Raw genomic sequence first — 22,443 nt, forward strand, 5'->3', positions numbered from 1 at the left:
GACTTTGATGCGGGAAATGTAATGTCAGTCAGTTACTATTAGATAACGAGGTGGCGCTGATTCAGATAACATGCACACAAATAACGTAGGGCAGACAGCAATGAGCCGCCGAATGAGAACGGAACCTCCTCCAGCAGCAGCAGCAGCAGCAGGGTGTGTGCTCTGTTACAGGGCAGCCCGGGAGAGGAGTCCCCACTGCAGCGGCAGCAGCCCGGCCTCTCCCCGCCCTGTGCAGCACACCCACACACCGACCCCTCCCCGCACAGGGCAGCCATTGGCCCCTGCTCGGCACAAGCCCTTCCCGCTGGTCCTTCCCCGGAATAAAGTGGGATACACACCCTGCAACAGGTAGCATCCGTACTTTGCCTTAAACTCCTGTGCTATCGCCTGGCTGCGCTGCTATCGCCATCTCCCTCTCCTCCTCGCTGGGCACGGCCATCGGGGCATATTCTGGAGCTGGGTACAGAGACATGGCCACCACGGTGCTGACCATGAGTGCCAGGCTGGGGCGTTTGGATGAACCTGTCTTCACGCAGCTGAAACCTGTTGTTGGGAATAGGGGGCAGCTGCCCAGCAGAGGGGACACCTCGTATGCGGAGGAGATGAAGGGCTCCAGGCTGCTGCCTGATGACATGGTGCAGGTAAGAGCGCCCACCCCATGCCCTGCAGCGGGACGTCCGCTCAGTACGATGTGTGCGCTGCGTGCTGTGTGCACTGTATGTATTATCATGTGTGCCATGTTCTGCTACTGCCAGCAGAGGGGACCCCGGGGTGACTTGTTACCTGCATTCTCCTGCCGGGGCATTCTGTGACTTTTAGTTCCACAAGACCTGGAAAGTAACACGTGTTAGTAAGGTGTATAGTGTAGCTGCCTGTGCACAGAGTGACTGTGTGTGAGCTGTGCCACTGTACTGCGGCTGAGCATGTGCTGCTGGTGCCCGCTGTGGGGGTGCTGTGCTGCTGGTGGGGGTGCTGTGCCGCTGGTGCCCGCTGTGGGGGTGCTGTGCTGCTGATGCCCGCTGTGGGGCGAGTAGCCCCGTGCTGTCAGGCGGAGTGTCAGTGCAGGGGGGCGCAGCTGTAGTAGCAGGGAGCAGCTGGCACCCTGTCGCCCCCACACTCCGGCACCCTGGCCCGGGACACATCCACATGCACACAACAGCTGGGTCAGCTATAATGAGAAGGGGCTAACCGCACTGTGAGCCGGCCACTTGCACCTTCTCTGTCCATAGGCTCCATTTAGCTGCAGATCTTTGCGTGCCCTTCATGCCTTACTTTCTGTATAGCTTGTGTGAGGTCATGCTGATGGTTTGGGGTATATACTGTATATTTGGGGTGTGACTGATCGTTTACCAACAGCTTTAAAATGCCCATAACCGAATTGAAGCGGGCAGTGTAATGATAACCATAAATCACTTGATAACTTTTCATACCACCCAAATGTCTGCTTTCTGGCAGTAACGCCGCTTCATATTTCTCCAGCTCAGAATTGTGTAAGTGATGTTGACAATAATGAGCTACAAGTCTTTTCCTGTTAATGTGAAACCTGCAGGCTCTGGCCCAGGAACAAGCAGTAATATGTTCCCTCCACTGAGGCTGCTCCCATGCTCTCCCCATGCCTGCTGGACTGGATGTGCAGTTTGGGAAGTGTGTACTGTATCTAGCTTATGTTTGCTGAATGTGATTTCATATGAATTATTACACTTGTTTTCCATTTGTCAGCTGATTCGTTTTGGGGAATGCTGAGGGGATTAGTAATGACTGGAGATTTTACAGTGCAAGGGGGAATGTAGCATTTGTCCATTTGAAGACTACATGATAAATGTTTTGCTGATGACTGTGTTGGTAATATCAGCCTACTACAGCCACCCACGGGCTATAATGCACCACTTGTAAGATAAGCTTGATATGTATCTGGGAAAGGATTACACATGAAAGTGCCGCATCTGCAAATAAAAATGTTCAGATTACCTATTCATTAATTTCCAACTGTAATTTAAGCAGCCATCCTGAACATTTCAGATTAGGCATTTTCCCTCTATCTGCTATCATGATCTGGTATACTACTATACACTGATTACAATGCTGTTATGCATTAATTCCCTATTGCACAAGGGAAGTCCACATCAAGAGTTTGCAGCAAAGAAAAATGCAATTATAAATGACCCAACATCTCAGAGGGATGGAGACCTCTGTTCTTGTTATTTATACCCGTTGTTTGGGAATTTATAAAGATAAGGATGAGTTTCCCAAACAAATCTGCACATTTGTTCTGACAATGGCATTTGTTTCTGTAATTAAAATGTGATTTGTGCACTTCTGTAGACTATAGCTCTCTAATCATTATTGCTATTAAAATGGTTTTTTGATTAATTCTTTTTGTTTTGTTTCTGACCTTTAGACAAGGTGTGAAATGGACAAGTATCTTTCACCTAATCCAATTCCTGTAGCCATGATGCAGGAGCAGAAGAAATACAGAAGAGACAGTGCATCAGGCATTGATCAGTTCTTTAATGACGGTGATGGACTTCCTTACAGTATCAACATGAATGTCTTCCTCCCGGACATCACTCATCTAAGAACAAACTTGTATAAGGCTCAGAGGCCTACAGTCACCCACATTAAGACAGAGCCTGTTACAGTTTTCACCCATCAGACAGATGCTGCAGCCACTCAGCCACTTCCCGAGTTTACCAGCATTTTCAGTTCTCACCAAAACCCAGATCTAAATAACATTTTCATCAAACAAGAGCTGCCTTCACCAGATATCCAGCTTTCTGTGAATCCTCAGCACGGCCAGTTGTACCAACTGTTAAGTTCACCAGATATAGACTTGAACGCCACAAATCAGACCTCAGTGATGGACTCAATTAGCAATGGTTCATTGTCCACAGATATATCTGGATTCAACACCATGCCCTCCCCTGTATCGCAGACCACAATGAAGCCATTTCAGGGCATTCCTCAGTGTTCATATAACATGCATGGACAGTTCATGCAACAGGAAGCCACCTACTTTCCTCCTTCACCCCCCAGCTCAGAACCCGGTAGCCCAGATCGACAAGCCGAACTTCTCCAGAGTTTAAACCCACCTCCTTCCTATGCAGCCACAATTGCTTCCAAGATGGCAATCCACCATCCAACCTTACCTACACCTGTGCAAATGACACCTGTGACTGTTCAGCCAGTTCGCTACAACCGCAGAAACAACCCTGACTTGGAGAAAAGGCGAATCCACTATTGTGATTATCCTGGTAAGATGCTGTTGGTAATTTAAACCTTAGTGAGAACTTGGTCACATATAACGCTTGTAAGGTTATGCACTTATTCCCTGTAAGGTGTTGGTTTTTTGTTGTTTTCTTTGTTTTTGTTTTTTTGGCCTTGACAGATAAGATGAATGAGCATAATATTTTTTTACTAACTGCATGTTTGAAAGCTGTACATAGTAATGCAGGAGTTCAATGCATTTCTCTTGACTTTTTAAAAGCCTCACAGAGATAGTTACACAAATTACATTCTTGATGCCCCTGCAAAGTTTTTATGGAATTGATATGCTTAATTGGTTATTTTTCACAATATTATTAGCAATCTACTTTAGACTTGGATATGCTAACTCGTGTGTTTCAAATGAGTCTGAGAAGATTATAGTTCATCTATTTCCTATTCATAACAAGAGGCAATGACTGGTGGATAGTTGTGTTTTTTGGAATTTATTTTATTATGTGGTTACACTACTTTCCAATTTATAACATGATACATTTAAAGAAGAACTTTATTACCTTCCCCTAAATAGTGTAGGTGTCCGGTTCTTCTGCCTAGAACTGTTGTGACTTAGGAAACCTTCAAAACAAGCAGCACTGAACCTGATGTTCTCCTTGGCTGACTAATAGCGTGTAGAAAATTGAAAGCAATTTACCTGCATCAAAAAGGTTTCAAGTAGTTTTATTATACGGCTGTAGCAGCTTGTCCAACGACCTCCATTGGTAAGCTGCTTGGAAATTACATCCTAAAACTACCACCACCTACGGTAAGTTTCTTCTGAACTGCAGGAGTCACAGGCATGGACGTTTCGTGGTTTTACAAGTATGAGACAATGAAGATTCGAGGGGAGGGGGGGGAGAGATCCAAAACAATTGTCTATTTTCTTCTTTTAAATATTCATTGCAATGCCACGTAAGCAAGAATAACTGATTGCACATCATCTTTTAAGTGGTCTATCCTGAAACTGGAGTGTTAAATTGTAATACTATCTTGAGTTGAGTGCTGATGATTTTTATACATTTAAAATTGGGGAGTGTTGCCACGCCTTTGTTGTCAGAACCACACGTTGTTGTTTTTTTTTTTTTTTAAATGCAGCGCATAAAATGCTGTATATGCACTGGTGGCATCAATTTTAATATGTAGAACTTGAAGTATGGTTCAACATATATGAAAGTTTGCATATCTAGGCTATCACGAGTTTGAATTCAGTAACCTATCACTAAACAATGATAAAAGTCTGAGCTCTTAAAGGGTAACAAGTCAACCCACTCACTCTATATTTTGTTTTGGGTAATTTTGGAAGTGAGTGGGTCTTGCACCTGTTGTCAGGACCCTGCTGATTGGATGAGCCATGCAGTGGTGTGAGTCATCCAGTCAGCTGTGCTTTGATAATCAGTGGAGGCTGTGCTCACTTTCACAATTCTATAGTCATTGCTGCCCTGGTAATATATAGAGTGGGGGCAAGTAACTGCTTAACCAGGAGTCATATGGCTTTACTATTTAAGAAGAGGGATATGATAGAAAACTATGATGATAACATTTAGTCTAAAGGGGGGTACTCACGGGAGAGATGTGTGCTGAGCGATCTTAACACAGACCGCTCAGCACACATCTCTCACCCCGCTCAGCACAGCGCGATGTGCTGAGCGAGGGGGAAAGCCGACGGGGGGCCGCTCACTTCACACAACGGTGAAGTGAGCGACCCGCTAGATTGAGCCTGCATGCAGCTCAATCTAGCATCGGCGATAGCGATGCGCGGGGCCGCGCATCGCTATCGCTGGAGGGCATACACACGGCAGATCCGTGCTTAAAATCTAAGCAATCTAGCAAGATTGCTTAGATTTTAAGCACGGATCTCTCCGTGTGTACCCCCCTTAAGAACAGGTGTCCATTGATGAATAACAACTTTTTTCTTTTTTAAGATCAGTACAGAGGTGTTGCACCAGTACATTGTTGCAAAATGGCAGGTCCCTCCACTTCCAGTTCTCATCACTACATTTTTCCCATCGGCATAGTCCCCCCTATTCTCTCTGCATGGTCACGACTCGTACACTTACCAACACTAGAGGAAGCATAGACCAAGACCTTTGAGCATCTTCAGGGAGGGGCAGGCAGTTGCACTGCCTTTGATACAGCTCTAACTCAATATCTTTTGCTGCCTAGTATAATAGACCAGTTGTTCATCAGATCAGATGGAGCCATTTTGTTCTATTTTTCCATAAACGGTGATTCTCTTTATAATCTACTGCAGCAGCTTCGTAATCCTGTAAGGGGAGTCACACATTTGATGTTTTTATCTTTGTAGGAGTATTATGATACTTTAATGAGTTACTTCAGATATGAGGAGAGAGGCGGATAATTGAATTGAAATATGTTTTGTTAGTGCTGCCCAACTTTTCATGGCGCTTGCTGTAGATATGATGTTTTTAGAATGGTTTAGTTAAACATTAGGCATTAATTATTGATGGCTTTATGATCCTAGCCTAGAAGTGTCTAAATTCTCATTCAAAACTGCAAAACTTTCTATTGTGATAATTGTATACAAAGCACTGCCCACATATGGGAGTGTCCTATGCTGAAAGGGAATTCCACGTAACGGTTATTTTTATTTGTATGGCCACATATATATGGAAATAGAGCCTGCATTTACTATTTAGAAGAGCAATAATGCTTAGATAGATAGATATACGTTTTAGTTTTTTCACCTTAAAGCAAATTGTCCTGGTGAGTTATCAGTTTTAGAAATGGCTCTGTAGCTGCTTGTGCCTTTACTATCCATAAAGTAGGTTGGTCTTATCAGTGTGGAGAAAAGAACGATGAAGGGGAACACAGCATTTTCAGTAATACCCATAAAATCCTGATGGCCAAAACCTACAGTAAATAAGAGTTGTGAAAGAACTTGCTCATGTAGCAAATGTAACAATGAGCTATGCTGCACTTTCTGATTCTGGAATCTCCCCAGGTATTTTTAGAATGCAAGAATGCAGATGAATGTGTGGCTAGGAATAACTCTGATAAATAAGGCAGCTTATTAAGAATAAATATACATGGGGTCTGACAAGCTACATCTGTTGTAACATTAATGAGGGGTCATATATTTATTTTTCCTTTCTATTGGGAGGGGAGTCACTAAAAAAGTTTCCGTGGATGTGTGATGTATTTATGTGCACAGTTTCTCATATCTGCTTTGTTGCTACCAGAGAGGTGTATTTTAGGATCCTACGGAAGTCACTGTTTTTGGCAGTTGGTTTTTTTTTTTTTTTTTTACTTTGTTGCAATGCAAAATGGTAAATTGTTTCACAATCATGGTTTTTTCATTTTTTTTTCATTTTTATTTTTTCTATTGCAGGTTGCACAAAAGTCTATACAAAGTCATCCCATTTAAAAGCTCACCTGAGAACACATACTGGTATGTGTATTTATTGTTCATTTTAATGGTTAAGTAAATATTATTCATAGAAACCTTTCCTTTTTGAAGTCTGTGTACTTAGTGCTTTTCTTACTTTAAGTTACTCTGTAATGGCTAATTATGTCGTATGCTTTGTTCACTGTGACGGTTAAATAAAATCACCTGGCCATGTATCTTTCAATTTGCAACTTTAAATTATACCCATTGCTTACAGTGGAAGCAAATAGTTTATAGTCTATAATAATAATAATGTAATCTGCCAATAGGAACTTGTCAATTGAAACTCTGCATATTGGTTCAGCCCACTAAATAGTGTCTCCACTTTCTGTTGGTGACTTACACACTCTAATTCCATTTAACTTTAATAATAATAAATTACTCCAGGATTCCTATTAGAACTGTTATGTAGACACATAGGGTAGATTCACTAACACTTCTATAAATGAAAAGTGGAGGTATTGCCCATTGCAACCAATCTGCTTTTAGCTATCATTTATATACTGCTTTCTAAAAAAAAAATAGGTAGAATCCGATTGGTTCTATGGGTAAAGGCCCATATAGACGGGCCGATGCGGGGAGAGATGTGTGCTGAGCAAATCGCTCAGCACACCTCTTTCTTGCCGCTCAGCACAGCGAGATCTGTGCTGAGCGCGCGTGGGGAGACGGGGGGGGCGCTCACTTCACCCAGCGGGAAGTGAGCGACCCGCTAGATTGGCCTGCACGGCAGGCCAATCTAGCAGCAGCGATAGCGATGCGCGGGGCTGCGCATCGCTATCGCTGTAAGGGCTACACACGGAGCGATCAGACTTATATTCTAAGCAATCTAGTCAGATTGCTTAGAATATCGCTCCGTGAGTACCCCCTTAACACCTTCACTGTGTGTGTGCGCGTGTGTTTGGTCCTTTTTTTTTCTTTTTCTAAACCTACCCCATAATGTCTTCATAACCGTTATAATTTAAAACCTGGACTATTGATGATTGGTAGACAGAGGTATTTGTTTTAATATGTTTGGTATGAAAGCATAATATAGCTGTTAGGAATGGAATTATGAAAGAGGATTCTCTGTTCATAAAAAGCAATCTCTGCTTCATGCTGACATATTAAAATACATTGAAAAGATGCTTTGTATTTACACCTTATTGGATTCAGATCCTGAATTTTAAAGTGTGCAGGAATAGAATAACTTGTAGCCCATGAGATTATTGGAATTGGCACCGCATTTTAGGAGATGAGCATGCTGATCTTACAGGAGGCAGTAATCTATTGTGTTATTATGCTAGTGAGGACAGGGCTGCATATCGCAGGGGCATTGTAAGGAGGGGAAGGGGTACAATTGGGAAGCCACAGACTGAGAGTTTTAGCTTTGTAAGGAGCATGGTCCTAAATGATACAGATTTATGATGTGAGGCACCTATCAAAATAATGTAGGAGGACTGTTGTCTCCAACGCCCCTCTGCATAAAACAAATTTAATTCGACTTCTTTCACTCTGTGTCAGTAACTACCGTCCATGTGCATGGTCCTAAGGTGTGGCCACTTCATCATTTAAAGTCTTTTACATTTGCACAATGTACTGACAAGCGGCTATAATCAGACAGGAACATGGAAGCTGTAACCTAAGTGACCCTACAAGAGCACTTTCTAAAATGGATCATCAAAGCTGAATCTAGACTTTCCAGAATCTCCTGTAGGGTTGCCTTGCTCTGTTGCACAAGCTGGGGAAATTCTGCAGATAAGATGCTTGGACTATATTTACCTCTGGGCCACGACTTACCATAGGCTCTATAGGAAGTATTCTGTTTCACATAGTCCTGCCTAATAACTCTGTGAAATTGTTTTTATTAAAAACAATCAAAATAATCACATCAATTATTTTACCAAATTTATAGGTATACTTGAGTGCTTCCTCAGTTGTAAACTCAAACTTGAGTTCCTGTTTATGGTAACATTAATTGTTGTCTAGCCTTGTATAGCTTGTTTTATACTGCTGGCTCAGTGTTACTGAAAATTCCACCAAAGTTAGTAACACTCAGCCGAGTGGATCAAGTTCATGTATGGCTAGATCACCCTGCTGTTTAATTCAAAATAAAACAATGAAGGCCCACTGAAGCATTGCCCATTTATTTTTCTTGTCAATGCTGCCCTTTCTTTATCTATTAAACCACCAAAAAAAAGCAGCAATGTAAGAAATAAAAAAAAAAAAAAAAAATCCTTCTGTAGAATTTATTTTGTGTGTTATTATCTTACAATTCACTGATAAGGATCCCCATTCATCCTTTCAAGACCTGTAACTCTTAATTTAAAGTAATCCTTTACACATTGTTCTTGGCTGCTAGAAATGTAAGCCGTTACCATTTTAGTACAATACGTTTCCACATTGCTATGGACACAGCTTTTGTTTTATAAGCAGTTTATTTTAAATGAATTGGCTTTTTATGGTTGTGTATGTGTGCAAAGAAGGTATCTGAAAGCTGTGGGTTACTATGGAAATTCTAGCTTTGATAATTGAAGCAGTTATCTCTAACAGCCACTGTAAAAAAATAAAAGAAGTAGAACAAAGGTCTGTTTAGCAGACTGTTACCATGCTAAACAAAAACTGTTCTAAGCAATATGTGTTTTCATAATCCCAGTTTAAACATATTGCCATACAGTGTCCCACACAGATTGAGTCATTTCTTTATCTGCTAACCTTGGTTCAGCAGCGATCATGGCTAATTTATGGGATTAGCAGAGACCAATTCTTCCTGGTCTTTTTGCATTTCTATAGAAAAGAACTTATTTCTTTGGGTTGTTTGCAACAGAATAAATATCACACACTTACTGCAGCATTTTTTTATTTTTTTTTAAATGCTAACCTTTTATATTGATGATGTATTCTTTATTGTGTATATAACCTAAAACAAACCAGAGCTGACATAGGCATCTGAGCATGACCTCTGTTCTAGCATAGAGCTAAGCTGTGAAAAAAGTAATTGATATACTATGCTTACATTGAATTATTTATGGGACTTGTACACTTCTACTCTAATTAACTTTAACAAGTTATGGTTTCATTAATCAAGAATTGTTTGAAGGCTGCCCTTGATGGCCCCATGTACTAACTCCTCCTGTTTTTCTGTACGGTCATATCTGTAACCAGCTTATTGTCGCTCGTCAAGCACTCAAAATATCTGACAATGTATCTTTGGTTTAAAAAAAAAAAAAAAAAAAATCTTTTTAATCTTTAAAACACTATTATTAAACTAAGTTGCCTTCAAAGCAAATCCTAAATTAATAAGATAGTACTGTGCAATTCAATTTAACAAAGCTTTGTTTAATATGTCTTAAATGGCCTTGGGGTATTCTACAGTCCTGTTTATCTGGTCAAACTTGTTCTATAGTAATCGCTGACTATTCAACCTGCATTTTCTTCCTAATCTTCGTCTCATGACAATGGCTTTAAATCACCTGTGAATGATAACCTCCCTTTACAATCTGTCATTTTAAATAAAATAAAAGCCCGGAGCAGAGTTTGTCTGAGGCAAGGAGTCAAAACACTTTTAGAATTTCTTTTGTATCAAAAACCCCTCAGTCTTTTCTTATTATTTATTCAACCTTGTTGGTCCTTTCAATCAGTTTGAATAGCTCCTAATAGATTTTGTTTCAGAACAAACACAGACAAGCTCTAATACACTCTTTTGCTGGGAGAATCCCCGTTCTCCAGAGTCTTCAGTTTGAACTGAGAAGCTGGGCAGTTACTTGGCAGAATTTAGCTTCTCAGGAACATTTTGTGCATTGCAAAACACGTTTACAACATAGCAGATTAAGAAGATGTTATTATACACCCTCAACACACAGGCAATTTCTGTAAATAAAATAAATCCCTTTCCAATAAAAGCAGCTATTAAAAAATAAAAAAATATATAATGGCATATTCAGTCAGTTCTTTTATGCAGAGTTTACTTGCAGTCCTTTTTTAATAATTTTACATAGTATTACATGCTTTGTGATTATTATTATTTTTATAATATATTTTATTAATAAGGTGCAACAAGTGATCCACAGCACCGTATATACAGCAACAGTAGGACAGTACAGTGTACACAGAACATGACATTACAGTAACCAAAGCATAAACAAAACACAGGTAACAATTAGCAGAACAGTTTTTGGCACACAATACTGCTGTGAAGCAAGGTGAGTGAGGGTGTAATCTGTGAGGGGTGGAACCTGTCCCAGTAGTGACGGCATGACTAGCAGGAGTAGAGCCTCTGGAAGAGAGGAACGGCTATGAGTGAGAGGAATTCCAGGCAAAATGGCCACTAAGTGAGTGAAGGCTGCCACTGAAGTGCTAGAGAAGGGAGGAGGACTCTGCTCCTAGCAGCTTACAATCTAGGGGAGAGGGGAGACTGACAAATGACAGTGTGAGCATTTGGTTGGGGACATGAGGTAGAGTTGACAGAGGTAGGAGGGTGTGGTGAGTGACCTGGTGAAAAGGTTATGTGGTGGAGGGGTACACTTTGATGAACAGGTGGGTTTTTAGTGCAGGTATGAACATATGCAAGGTCGGGGAGAGCCTGGTGGAACGAGGGAGCTCATTACAGTGAAGTGTGGGTGGGGTTGCACAATCAAAATCTTGAATTATTGTTTATTTCAAGTACTTGGATTAGCCCTCAATTTAGTTTTGCACTGTGTAGTACACAAATCCAATCAACATATTTACTAACTGTACAATAACTAATTTTTTGAGCTATAACCCATACCTTTTTACCATGGGTTTGCTTGGCAGACTGAGAACATGTATGTATGATTATAGGCAAGTCTGACTGGGATGTGGCTGCTTGGCAAGAGCCATATGAGTATGGCAGCTATATCCGGGAGGCACTCTATATCCTGGCCACTGTGGCCGTAGCATGGCGAGCACAGTGAGCCCGCAAGGGGCTCTTTTGCACTCGCCCCGCTGCTGGCATTTCGGCGGTCGGGATCCCGAGCGCCGGTATATCGTAATACACCCACTATATCCTGCTGCTCTGCAGTGTAAAGTTAAAAACAATCCCACATTGCAGTGCAGAAACAACTGTAACATAGCAAGAGTTTTCAACATAGTAATTCCATAGCTAGTTTTGGATTTTCAACATAAATTTTGTTTGTTTTAACAGTTAATATGATTATCTTGTATAACCTCAATACTGGTCACAAAAGAGGTTTATTCACTGTATACCATGACCTCCGATATCCTAATTCTATTAGTACCCTGCTGAGGTGTGGCTCTGATAGGCAAATTTGAATTGAGGTAGAAAAAAAAGAGCTAAAGTTCAAATACTGTAGGGTTGAGGCTAATTAAAAGGTGCAGATTAGATGGGCCAAGTGGCTCTTGCCTGCCGTCAAATTCTATGGGGTATATGCAATTCACGGCGAATCGCGGCAATTTTTCGCCGTTTTTTTTTCCGACTCAATTCGCCAGGTGAATTCCGGCAGGTGCCTGCCGGAATTCACCATATTCAATGAAAAACGGATTCGCCAGAATCGCGGGCGAAAATCGGCCGTTTTGGCGGATTTTGCCGCGATTTTAAAAAACGGGAAAAAACTGGAAAAACCCGAGAAAAAAAAATGGCGTGGGGTCCCCCCTCCAAAGCATAACCAGCCTCGGGCTCATCGAGCTGGTCCTGGTTCTAAAAATCCGGGGGAAAATTGGCCAGGGATCCCCCGTATTTTTAAAACCAGCACCGGGCTCTGCGCCTGGTGCTGGTGCCAAAAATACGGGGGACAAAAAGAGTAGGGGTCCCCCGTATTTTTAACACCAGCATCGGGCTCCACTAGCTGGACAGATAATGCCACAGCCGGGGGTCACTTTTATATAGTGCCCTGCGGCCGTGGCATCAAATATCCAACTAGTCACCCCTGGCCGGGGTACCCTGGGGGAGTGGGGACCCCTTCAATCAAGGGGACCCCCCCCCCAGCCACCCAAGGGCCAGGGGTGAAGCCCGAGGCTGTCCCCCCCCCCCCCCCCCATCCAATGGGCTGCGGATGGGGGGGCTGATAGCCTTTTGTGATAATAAAAAGATATTGTGTTTTCCAGTAGTACTACAAGTCCCAGCAAGCCTCCCCCGCAAGCTGGTACTTGGAGAACCACAAGTACCAGCATGCGGGAGAAAAACGGGCCCGCTGGTACCTGTAGTACTACTGGGAAAAAAATACCCAAATAAAAACAGGACACAGACACCTTGATAGTAAAACTTTATTACACACTACCGACACACACATACTTACCTATGTTGACACGCCGACTGCCACGGTCTCCGACGATCCGAGGGTACCTGTGAAAAAATTATACTCACCTTCCAGCGTCCAGAGATAAATCCACGTCCAGAGAGATAAATCCACGTACTTGTTAAAAAAAAAAAAAAAAAAACGCAAATACCCGCTCCATACCGGACTGAAAGGGGTCCAATGCTTTCACATCAGACCCCTTTCTCCCGAATGCCGGGACATCACGTGACTCCTGTCACTGAAGTCCCTTCAGCCAATCAGGAAGCGCTACTTCCGTGGCGCTCACCTGATTGGCTGTGCGCTGTCTGTACTGTGACAGCGCATCGCAAAGCCGCTCCATTACTTTCAATGGTGGGAACTTTGCGGGTAGCGGTGGGGTCACCCGCCGGTCAGCCGCTGACTGGCGGGTGACCTCACCGCTAGCCGCTAAGTTCCCACCATTGAATATAATGGACGGGGCTGTGCGATGCCCTGTCTGAGTTCAGACAGCGCACAGCCAATCAGGTGAGCGCAACGAAGTTGCGCTTCCTGATTGGCTTAGAGACCTTTCTGTGACAGCTGTCACTGACAGGTCTCATTCGTGGAAAGGTGTCCCATGTGTCAGCATGGGACCCCTTTCAGTCCGGTGGTCGGGTATTTGCGTTTTCTTTTTTTGCCAAGTACGTGGATTTATCTCTGGACCATGGCTGAGGTGAGTATATTGAACTTTTCTTTTCAGGTATCCGTGGATTCTACATGGAGAAGAGGACCGATGTCGGCGTGTGAACATAGGTAAGTATGTGTGTGTCGACGTGTGAAATAAAGTTTTACTGTCGACGGTGTGTGTGTCCTGTTTTTATTTGGGTATTTTTTTTCCCAGTAGTACTACAGGTACCAGCGGGCCCGTTTTTCTCCCGCATGCTGGTACTTGTGGTTCTCCAAGTACCAGCTTGCGGGGGAGGCTTGCTGGGACTTGTAGTACTACTGGAAAAAACAATATCTTTTTATTATCACAAAAGGCTATCAGCCACCCCATCCGCAGCCCATTGGATGGGGGGGGACAGCCTCGGGCTTCACCCCTGGCCCTTGGGTGGCTGGGGGGGGGGACCCCTTGATTGAAGGGGTCCCCACTCCCCCAGGGTACCCCGGCCAGGGGTGACTAGTTGGATATTTGATGCCACGGCCGCAGGGCACGGCATAAAAGTGACCCCCGGCTGTGGCATTATCTGTCCAGCTAGTGGAGCCCGATGCTGGTGTTAAAAATACGGGGGACCCCTACTCTTTTTGTCCCCCGTATTTTTGGCACCAGGCGCAGAGCCCGGTGCTGGTTTTAAAAATACGGGGGATCCCCTGTCAATTTTTCCCCCGCATTTTTAGAACCAGGACCAGCTCGAAGAGCCCGAGGCTGGTTATGCTTTGGAAGGGGGACCCCACGCCATTTTTTTTTTTATGATTTTACCTTTCCAGCATAAAAAAAAAAAATTAAAAAATTTTTTTTTTAAAAATATATAAATAATATTTGTGCCTCCAAAAAAAAAAAAAAAAAAGTACCTAATCCCTTCTAATATAAATAGATCTGCTATTCCCAAAAAAAAAAACACAAAAAAAAACATGTTTAAATTTTTTTTATTTGTTTTCACCCTCCAAAGTGTGGCGGATTGAAAATGACGAATTTGCTGTCTAAAAGCACTGCTGTCGAATTTCCAAACTTGAATTGAATATGCTTTGGTCGAATTGCAGCACTTGTATCATTGCAAAAAAGTCGAATTTGCAAAAATTCGAATTTCAAAAAGTCGAATTTTGAAAGTCCGTTTTTTGGTCGGAAAGCACTGAATTGCATAGGCGATTTTTTTTTTTTTTTGGTCGAAAATGACCCGAAATTCGACAATTTCGGGAATTCGACCGCAATTGCATATACCCCTATGTTTCTATATTTATAGTTTTTGCATGATATTCTAGTGAACTCTTTGCTTGTGGCCACAACTGTGTGATGTGTAATAACGCTGTACTTAGTAAGCATTACAGTCTTGGCTAGTTCACAAATGTAGAAATCCAGAAATATTTTTCTAATAGCTTCATATTCTGCAGGAGAGAACGGTACTTTTTTTGTAATAGAAATCTATTATTCTATTGTGATTGTGAATATGCAAAGGTAATTTAACTTCCTTAGTATGGTGACTGGAGATGTGAGACTAGCATGAGTTACACTGGGAGATGAGTTGCATTCCTATTGTGTGAAGAACAGGTGATACTTGCACTTGGCTTGGGTTTCATTAACAATTGTGTGACCACTCAAATGGGACAGGCAAATGGGGTGGGGGCATTGAGTACAGTGCCGTGGGGAAGTGTGGTATATTACTGACTTGGGGTGCTTTCATTCACAAGTCTACCAACCCGCTCTGCGCAAACATTTATGCACAAAGAGTTCTCCTTACAGTCTTCAAGATATCTGTATTTAAAACTCTTATTTCTCCTTTGAAATCATATCTCTAACCTAATGCAGACCACACATGATGAGCCTTTCTTCAGCTACGTTTCCAACATAGACACACTTCTCGGTGGATCAGTTTTCTGACCAAGAACCTGGATCATGTAGACATCTGTAAGGGTTTTATGCTGAACACCTGGCATTGGTAAATGCTAGCAGCTAGGGCAGGAGGATCCTTGCTGGTATATACTGTACACTACAACAAAACACTAATTTCAACAATGTTAAAGCCATTCTTACTGTATTTAATTAACCAAATGCTGTATAGTACATGATTAAATTCATTCTGGCATGTCCAGTCTTTACAGCTCTAACAGGTTTTACCTAGAACTATCTCTATCTATCTATCTATCTATCTATCTATCTATCTATCTATCTATCTATCTATCTATCTATCTATCTATCTATCTTTGTCCAGCAGAGTGTAAATTCTTTAACACCAGATATTTAAGTTATATTAGTTTTGGTAAGTCCCACTTAAAAGTATATATTGCAGCACACCTAGAATGTAATTAGAGCTGCATGGAACAGACAAGGTATAGGTCGGTTTCCTGGCAGTACAGTGCATGATATTTCTGGCTTGGAAAGAAACGACTGGAGTGTACTACTTGGCTGTAAATTGGTACCAGTTTCCTCCATGCTGTTTTACTTGAACAGTGCTGACATTTTAACAAATGCCATAGAAGTTCCTCTGAAGTGGAGGAGTAACTGCATTTTGCTGCACAGTGAAATAACTGTTTTGATACAGTCGTCATGTACCAGTAACTGAGCATAATCGCATTACTCTTTGAAGAATAGTATTTTTGATTTAGCACTCTGGACATTTCATTAGGGGGAGAAAAAAAAGTTTTTGAAATTGGAGCGGAATCAAATCTCTCTTGAACATTATGTGAATTGTGGTTTAAGTTAGCAGTAATCACATTAAACAGTTCTAATCTGTTTATTTTCCTGGCAAATTAATTTAGTCTCTCAAAGAGTGCTTGTCTCCAGGGGTATGGGTCATTAGGTCGACCACACTTGGGTCGATCACTATTGGTCGACATGGTAATTAGGTCGACATGAGTTTTTGTTACTTTTTTATTTTTCTTATCGTGTCGTTTTCTTCGTAAAAGTGACGGGGAACCCCAATTGGTGCACCGTGTCCCCTCGCATAGTTCGCTCCGCTACTGCTGCGCTCGGCACAGGTTACTATTCCCAATCGTAGCCCACGTGGATCATAAAGTAAAAAATTCAAAAAATGTGAAACTAATGTCGACCTAGTGCCCATGTCGACTTAATGCATGTCGACCAACAGTGGTTGACCTAATGACCATCTCCAGTCCCTGATTCCTTTCATATAAGATAAATGAATAAACTAAACTGCATTGGACCCATAGTTTTTTAAATGGATAATTGGTAATCTATGTTCTTTCGCTTAAAATTAAGATACCAATGTTTTTTATTTTTGATACCAAATCAGATTATACAGTTGTAGGATCTAGTCCGACTAAGGGTTAGATAACAAGGGAGATCTTAAGGGGGGTACTCACGGGAGAGATGTGTGCTGAGCGATCTTAACACAGACCGCTCAGCACACATCTCTCACCCCGCTCAGCACAGCGCGATGTGCTGAGCGAGGGGGAAAGCCGACGGGGGGCCGCTCACTTCACACAACGGTGAAGTGAGCGACCCGCTAGATTGAGCCTGCATGCAGCTCAATCTAGCATCGGCGATAGCGATGCGCGGGGCCGCGCATCGCTATCGCTGGAGGGCATACACACGGCAGATCCATGCTTAAAATCTAAGCAATCTAGCAAGATTGCTTAGATTTTAAGCACGGATCTCTCCGTGTGTACCCCCCTTTAGAGAGAGGAGCTGATTGGTTGTCATGTTATCTGTCTCCACGTTTTCTGTCCTCTTTCAAACATCCTGTAAGATGGCGGCAGACCCCACATGTGAAGTGGTCATTGCCAGGGATGGTCGCAGAGGAACCCTTTCCCAGTGATTTCTGTAGAATGTAGCCCATTAACTACTATAGAAGGATATCATTGCCAAACTTTGGAATGCAAAGCTTGGTAAATCTGACATCTATGAGGCCCCCCCCCCTTCGAAACCAATAGAAACCTGCTGGTGCTGCGGTTACTGTTGGAAATGGAGTTACATTAGGGGGATACTTAATTACGAATATCCCCTGCAAAAAGTGTGTTTTGGGAATATCCCGCAAATATTATTTGATAGTCAGGCCCCTTTGGCAGGTAACCGATATTATACACCAATTCTCCTTGATCTCATTAGGGTCAGGATGTATCGATTATTGCAAAAGCTTTGTGATGCATTCCACCCCTATTTACATGCAGCCTGCGGTTTTCTACGCCTCTGTAAAGAAGTGATAGTTTGTTAATAATTAAGGTTTTATTCTTCAAAAGCAGCAGAATTGCATAAACAACTCCTACAGAGTAGTCATTGAGTCTGTATAGCCTTAAACATTAAAATGGTACATGTACTGTAGATTTGAAATATCCTTTAATCTCCCTTTATAAACCCACAGTAAAACATATGCATGCATGGTTCTAGCACCGATAACTGAAATTTGTCATCTATCTATTATAGATATATTGGTGGGAATTAACATGTGGCTAACTTTCCTTGTTATAAAATAATGGATCAGCAATAGTCTACAATAGAGGTATAACTTATCAAGAAAAGTACTGTAGTAAAAGTTTGGTTGGAATCAAACAAAATCTTTAAACACAGCAGGTCGTGTCCTCATTTTCTTCAATAAAAGTAGCAATACAGAACTTATATTGTTTAAAAGATAAATATGTTTTTCCTTGAATGTCCTTTTATGACTTTTATAATGGCTCTAGAGATCAGCATCTGCTCTGACAACTATATCTGTTATTGGACTACTTCCCACAGAGGCTGATTATGAGTCACCGAAAGGAGAACAAATTTCATCCCTTTTTATCTTTGCTTATGAATCTCATGTAATTATTGAAACATGTCTTCACTTTTTTGGGATTGTATTTGTAAGTGTTTTGTGGTTGTTTTGCAGGAGAGAAGCCATATAAATGTACATGGGAAGGTTGTGACTGGAGATTTGCTCGCTCCGATGAACTTACACGTCACTACAGAAAACACACAGGAGCCAAACCCTTCCAGTGCGCAGTTTGCAACCGGAGCTTCTCCCGCTCTGACCATTTGGCCCTGCACATGAAAAGGCATCAGAACTAAACTGGACTCTGCTTGAGGCTTTTCTCCACTATGCAATTTTCTCCATAATGCCTCATTGCTGAAATATAATGCAGACAGTAATAAGTCACCAGTAAGGTGATTGCATAGGAAACTTATCTCCGTTCTGATATGGACTGCACCTGCATGGGAGAGGGGAGGCTGACAAGAGAAACTGGAAGTTTTGTATGAGACTACAAGTGTTCTCCCCCGTCAAAGAATCTTTGCTACAACTTTCCTATTTTCTGTTCTTTCCAGTATACAGTAGTTGGCAGTTGTCATCTCAATTCCAGTTATTTACATCTCAACACACATGGGTTTGTAAGGTTGTTTAGTATTGTTTTGACCAAAGCACTGTCTTTATTGTTACAGTGTTTAGTAAATTAAATGAGATCACCGATGACTGCACGCAAAGGACAAGTCGTAAATAGTGTAAGAAAAAATAAAAAAAAAACTAATACTTGAGCATGCAAGTACATTTTCTGTATATGTGTATTTTGTTTTTAACTACAATGTCACCACAATGTTTTCTCTGCATTGTTTCAAATGTGCCTCCCCATCTGCAGTTAACACTAACATGACTTTAATGTTATGGGTGCTTTACAGCTAAGTAAAAATAAGCCTTTTACAGCTAACTACCAAAATATTTAATTACTTTTCGGGAGATTAATCAAAGCTTGGAGAGAGAAAGTACCAACCAATCAGCTCCCAACTGTCATTTTTCAAACACTGTAAAATGAGAAGTTGATTGTTAGTACTCTCGCTCTCCAAGCTTTAATAAATCTCACCCTTTGCCTTTAAAAGCTGCACTGACTTTTCTATATATCTTAAAAGAAAAAAGTTTTTACAAGTTTTATAAAAGAGCAGTTTTAACTAGTTTGTATGTAGTTTAATAAGCTAAAACTAAATATTGCAAGTCTTCACTGAAACCCCCAAGTTTCTATTAGTCCAAGTGTTTCATTATTCAACATACTGTTTGCATGTCCCCCTGACATGCGTAGGAGAGACTGGCTTACCTTGGTTCATTCTTCTAGAATTCATTTAGAATCATTTGACTGCAGTGATGTGACATAATAACTGTCTCCTTGCATCTCATGAGTGCACTGACATATATATATTTTTTTTTTAACTGGATATTGTATTCCTGTGAATTTTAGAAGCCATTTTTGCACTTGATAAGTAAGGGGTTTTTTTTTGTTTGTTTTTTAAAGGATTTTTCTTTTACCTTCAAAATTAACAAGTAGGTTATCATTTCATATATCAATGCTGAAAACTAAAGCAAAAATATTCATCATGTACGTGATAATTTGTTCTGCAATGTTTTAAAAAAACAACTGTTAATGTACGCAGTAATATTTAGAAGTTACTATGCAGTTTACTTACATATACATACTTGTAGTATAATACATAACTGTATAACTAAAAATAGATTTGATGAAGGTTTGATGCAGCAAAAAGCATAAATTGAAGGAGAATGAAAAGATAAAGGAAAATGGAAAGGGTCTCATTCTTTAAAAGTGCTGTATTTTCTTGTCTATTTATTTTGTGGTTCAAGTTGGTGTTTTTTTATTTTGTAAGATTGCTACTGTATTTTAGCTACATTTGATAAATTAACTTTATTGTAGTCCTTCAATTGAATTTGTAAATACATTACAAATGTAAATAATTTTGTACAACACTTTAATTGTTTATACAAAAATGTGCACATGTTTTGTTGCTTTATTGTATTTTTATAATTATATTTAGAAAAAAAAGACTAATTACTGTTTCCAAAAGAAATTGGTAACGTCCTTGTACATACTGAAAACCATAAACTAAAGTGCCTAAAATGATCAAGAAGTTGGTTTTTGTTTAGTTGAATCATGTAATAATAAAACTACATATAATGTTATAGCATGCATATTAAATGCTATCACATTATTATGACTGGATAACAGACAAATATATAAAAAAAAAATTGTCAGTGCACAATATATGTTGATACATGGGCAGCATGGTTTGTGTAGTTATAAGAACTACTAAGCACTGACATTCTGGGTTCTATTCCCGACATGGTGCAAACAGTGTGTAGTTTGCATGTTCTCAATTCATTTGCATGGGTTTCCTCCAGCTTTTTCAGTTTCCTACAACAGTCAAAAATATACCGGTAGGTTAATTGGCTTCTGACAAAAAAAACAAAACACAAAACCGTCTAGTGAATGTGTGTACATTTGGTAAAGAATATAGATTGTAAGCTCCACTGGGGCAGGGACTGATATGAATGACCAAATATTTTATGTAAAGTGTTGGAATATGTGTGCTAAAAAAAGAACTGGTAATAAATAAAAAAAATACATTCTTGCTAACGAATGAAATGTCCTTTTTACAGATCGTTCGTTCATAGTGAGCTGCATTGATTCCATTTTTGTTCTTGATTGAAATAAATGTATATCAGCACTTTCTCCCCCCCCCCCCCACCCCCATTTAGTTATTAAAAATTAGTTAAGTTATTCCCTCTCTCCACATATTTAATAGGCTTTACTTGGCTTTGATAATAGTGTTACTAAAATATTATACAATAAGTGACCACAAGGTTTCAAAGAACTGTTTTAAGGCACTGGACCAAGCAAAGTCAGAATCAGGGTGGATCACTGGGGTAATGCCGGGATCCGCTGCAAGTCTCTGCATTTTGGGGCAATATTTAGACGCACCTAGCTTTCTGCACTTGCTCTCGCACATACGCTTGTGTGCAATCAGGAAGCCAGGTGTCCCAAACATTATTATTATTATTATTATTATTATTATTATATATATATATATATATATATATATATATATATATATATATATACACAAGAATGGTACCAAGTTGCGCTCGGGATATATAAGCAGCACCTCTAGAAGAATCCCTCGTCAGCAAGGATTCAAAAATATTATATACACACAAAATCTGAGGGCGCTAATGACTTATTAATCTATTACAGACAGTCAAAATAATTTAAAAAATGTATTCATAAAACACAATGTTATCTCTATTTCATATTATCAAATAACATTATTACCATACAGGATGGATATAACATCCAATAGATTTCAATATACACCAATTAGGTTTTTGATCAGATACAGAACCCAATTCAAATATATACCAATTAGGTTTAATCAGATGTAGAACCCGACGCGTTTCGTCCCTTAGGACTTCCTCAGGGGTATTAGATCTGAATGAACAGAGAAAGTACAATGACTTAAAATCACAATACATAATTAAATGAAACCATCCAGACCCATTGGTTAGATACAACATATTAAAAATAATTTGGACTAAAATATATAATAACCAATTTAATAGTGCCAGTATATAGTGGAGATAGAGCAGGTGCCGTGGAATAAGTGATTATTTGATATACATACCAAAATAAGTCTGAGGCTAATAACTCCAGACGAAATCCATATTTATAAGATCAAGATAGGCCTACACCAATATTGGACCTATAGCGAAAATAATTGTTTATTGTATGTGGGTACTTCTCAGAATTGATCACCCATGTGACAAAGATTTTAGACAATATACATACCTAACGGACTCATAGACTGAAACCAAAGTGACAATTCCTTTGACTATTATTTATAAAAATAGTTAAAAATGGTGAAGTAGGTCTATAAATTTATATCAGACCTACAATAGAAAGAATTATATTCAAGTAGGGAACCCACTTAGAGTTTGGACCACCATTGTGAAAATAAGTGTTTTAATACATACCCATGTACTGTGTGTTTTTACGCAACACTGGATTGATAAAAATTTTGTTGGCCTCAAATCATGTAGTTTGAGTGCCTAAAAACATTATAAATTCATAATTAAAATTCTGAAT

General features: G+C 40.4%; 1 protein-coding gene across 1 annotated transcript; it reads left to right on the forward strand.

The window, feature by feature from the left end:
- The first annotated feature begins 274 nt into the window (after positions 1–274).
- On the forward strand, positions 275–20,937 carry KLF5 (KLF transcription factor 5). The gene is made up of 4 exons (XM_063952933.1): positions 275–641; positions 2,399–3,251; positions 6,608–6,667; positions 18,417–20,937. Exons 1-4 carry the CDS (start codon positions 471–473, stop codon positions 18,593–18,595), a joined length of 1,263 nt encoding a protein of 420 aa, XP_063809003.1. The 5' UTR covers positions 275–470; the 3' UTR covers positions 18,596–20,937.
- The last annotated feature ends 1,506 nt before the right edge of the window (positions 20,938–22,443 follow it).

The sequence above is a fragment of the Pseudophryne corroboree genome, chromosome 2 (assembly GCF_028390025.1).
Source record: "Pseudophryne corroboree isolate aPseCor3 chromosome 2, aPseCor3.hap2, whole genome shotgun sequence".
NCBI classification, from domain to species: domain Eukaryota; kingdom Metazoa; phylum Chordata; class Amphibia; order Anura; family Myobatrachidae; genus Pseudophryne; species Pseudophryne corroboree.

Excerpts from the sequence above, each read along its gene's own strand:
- KLF5 (XM_063952933.1), top strand. The coding sequence starts at position 471 with ATGGCCACCACGGTGCTGACCATGAGTGCCAGGCTGGGGCGTTTGGAT. Across the intron at positions 3,252-6,607 it reads CCACTATTGTGATTATCCTG|GTTGCACAAAAGTCTATACA; the intron begins GTAAGATGCTGT and ends TTTCTATTGCAG. Across the intron at positions 6,668-18,416 it reads TCACCTGAGAACACATACTG|GAGAGAAGCCATATAAATGT; the intron begins GTATGTGTATTT and ends GTTGTTTTGCAG.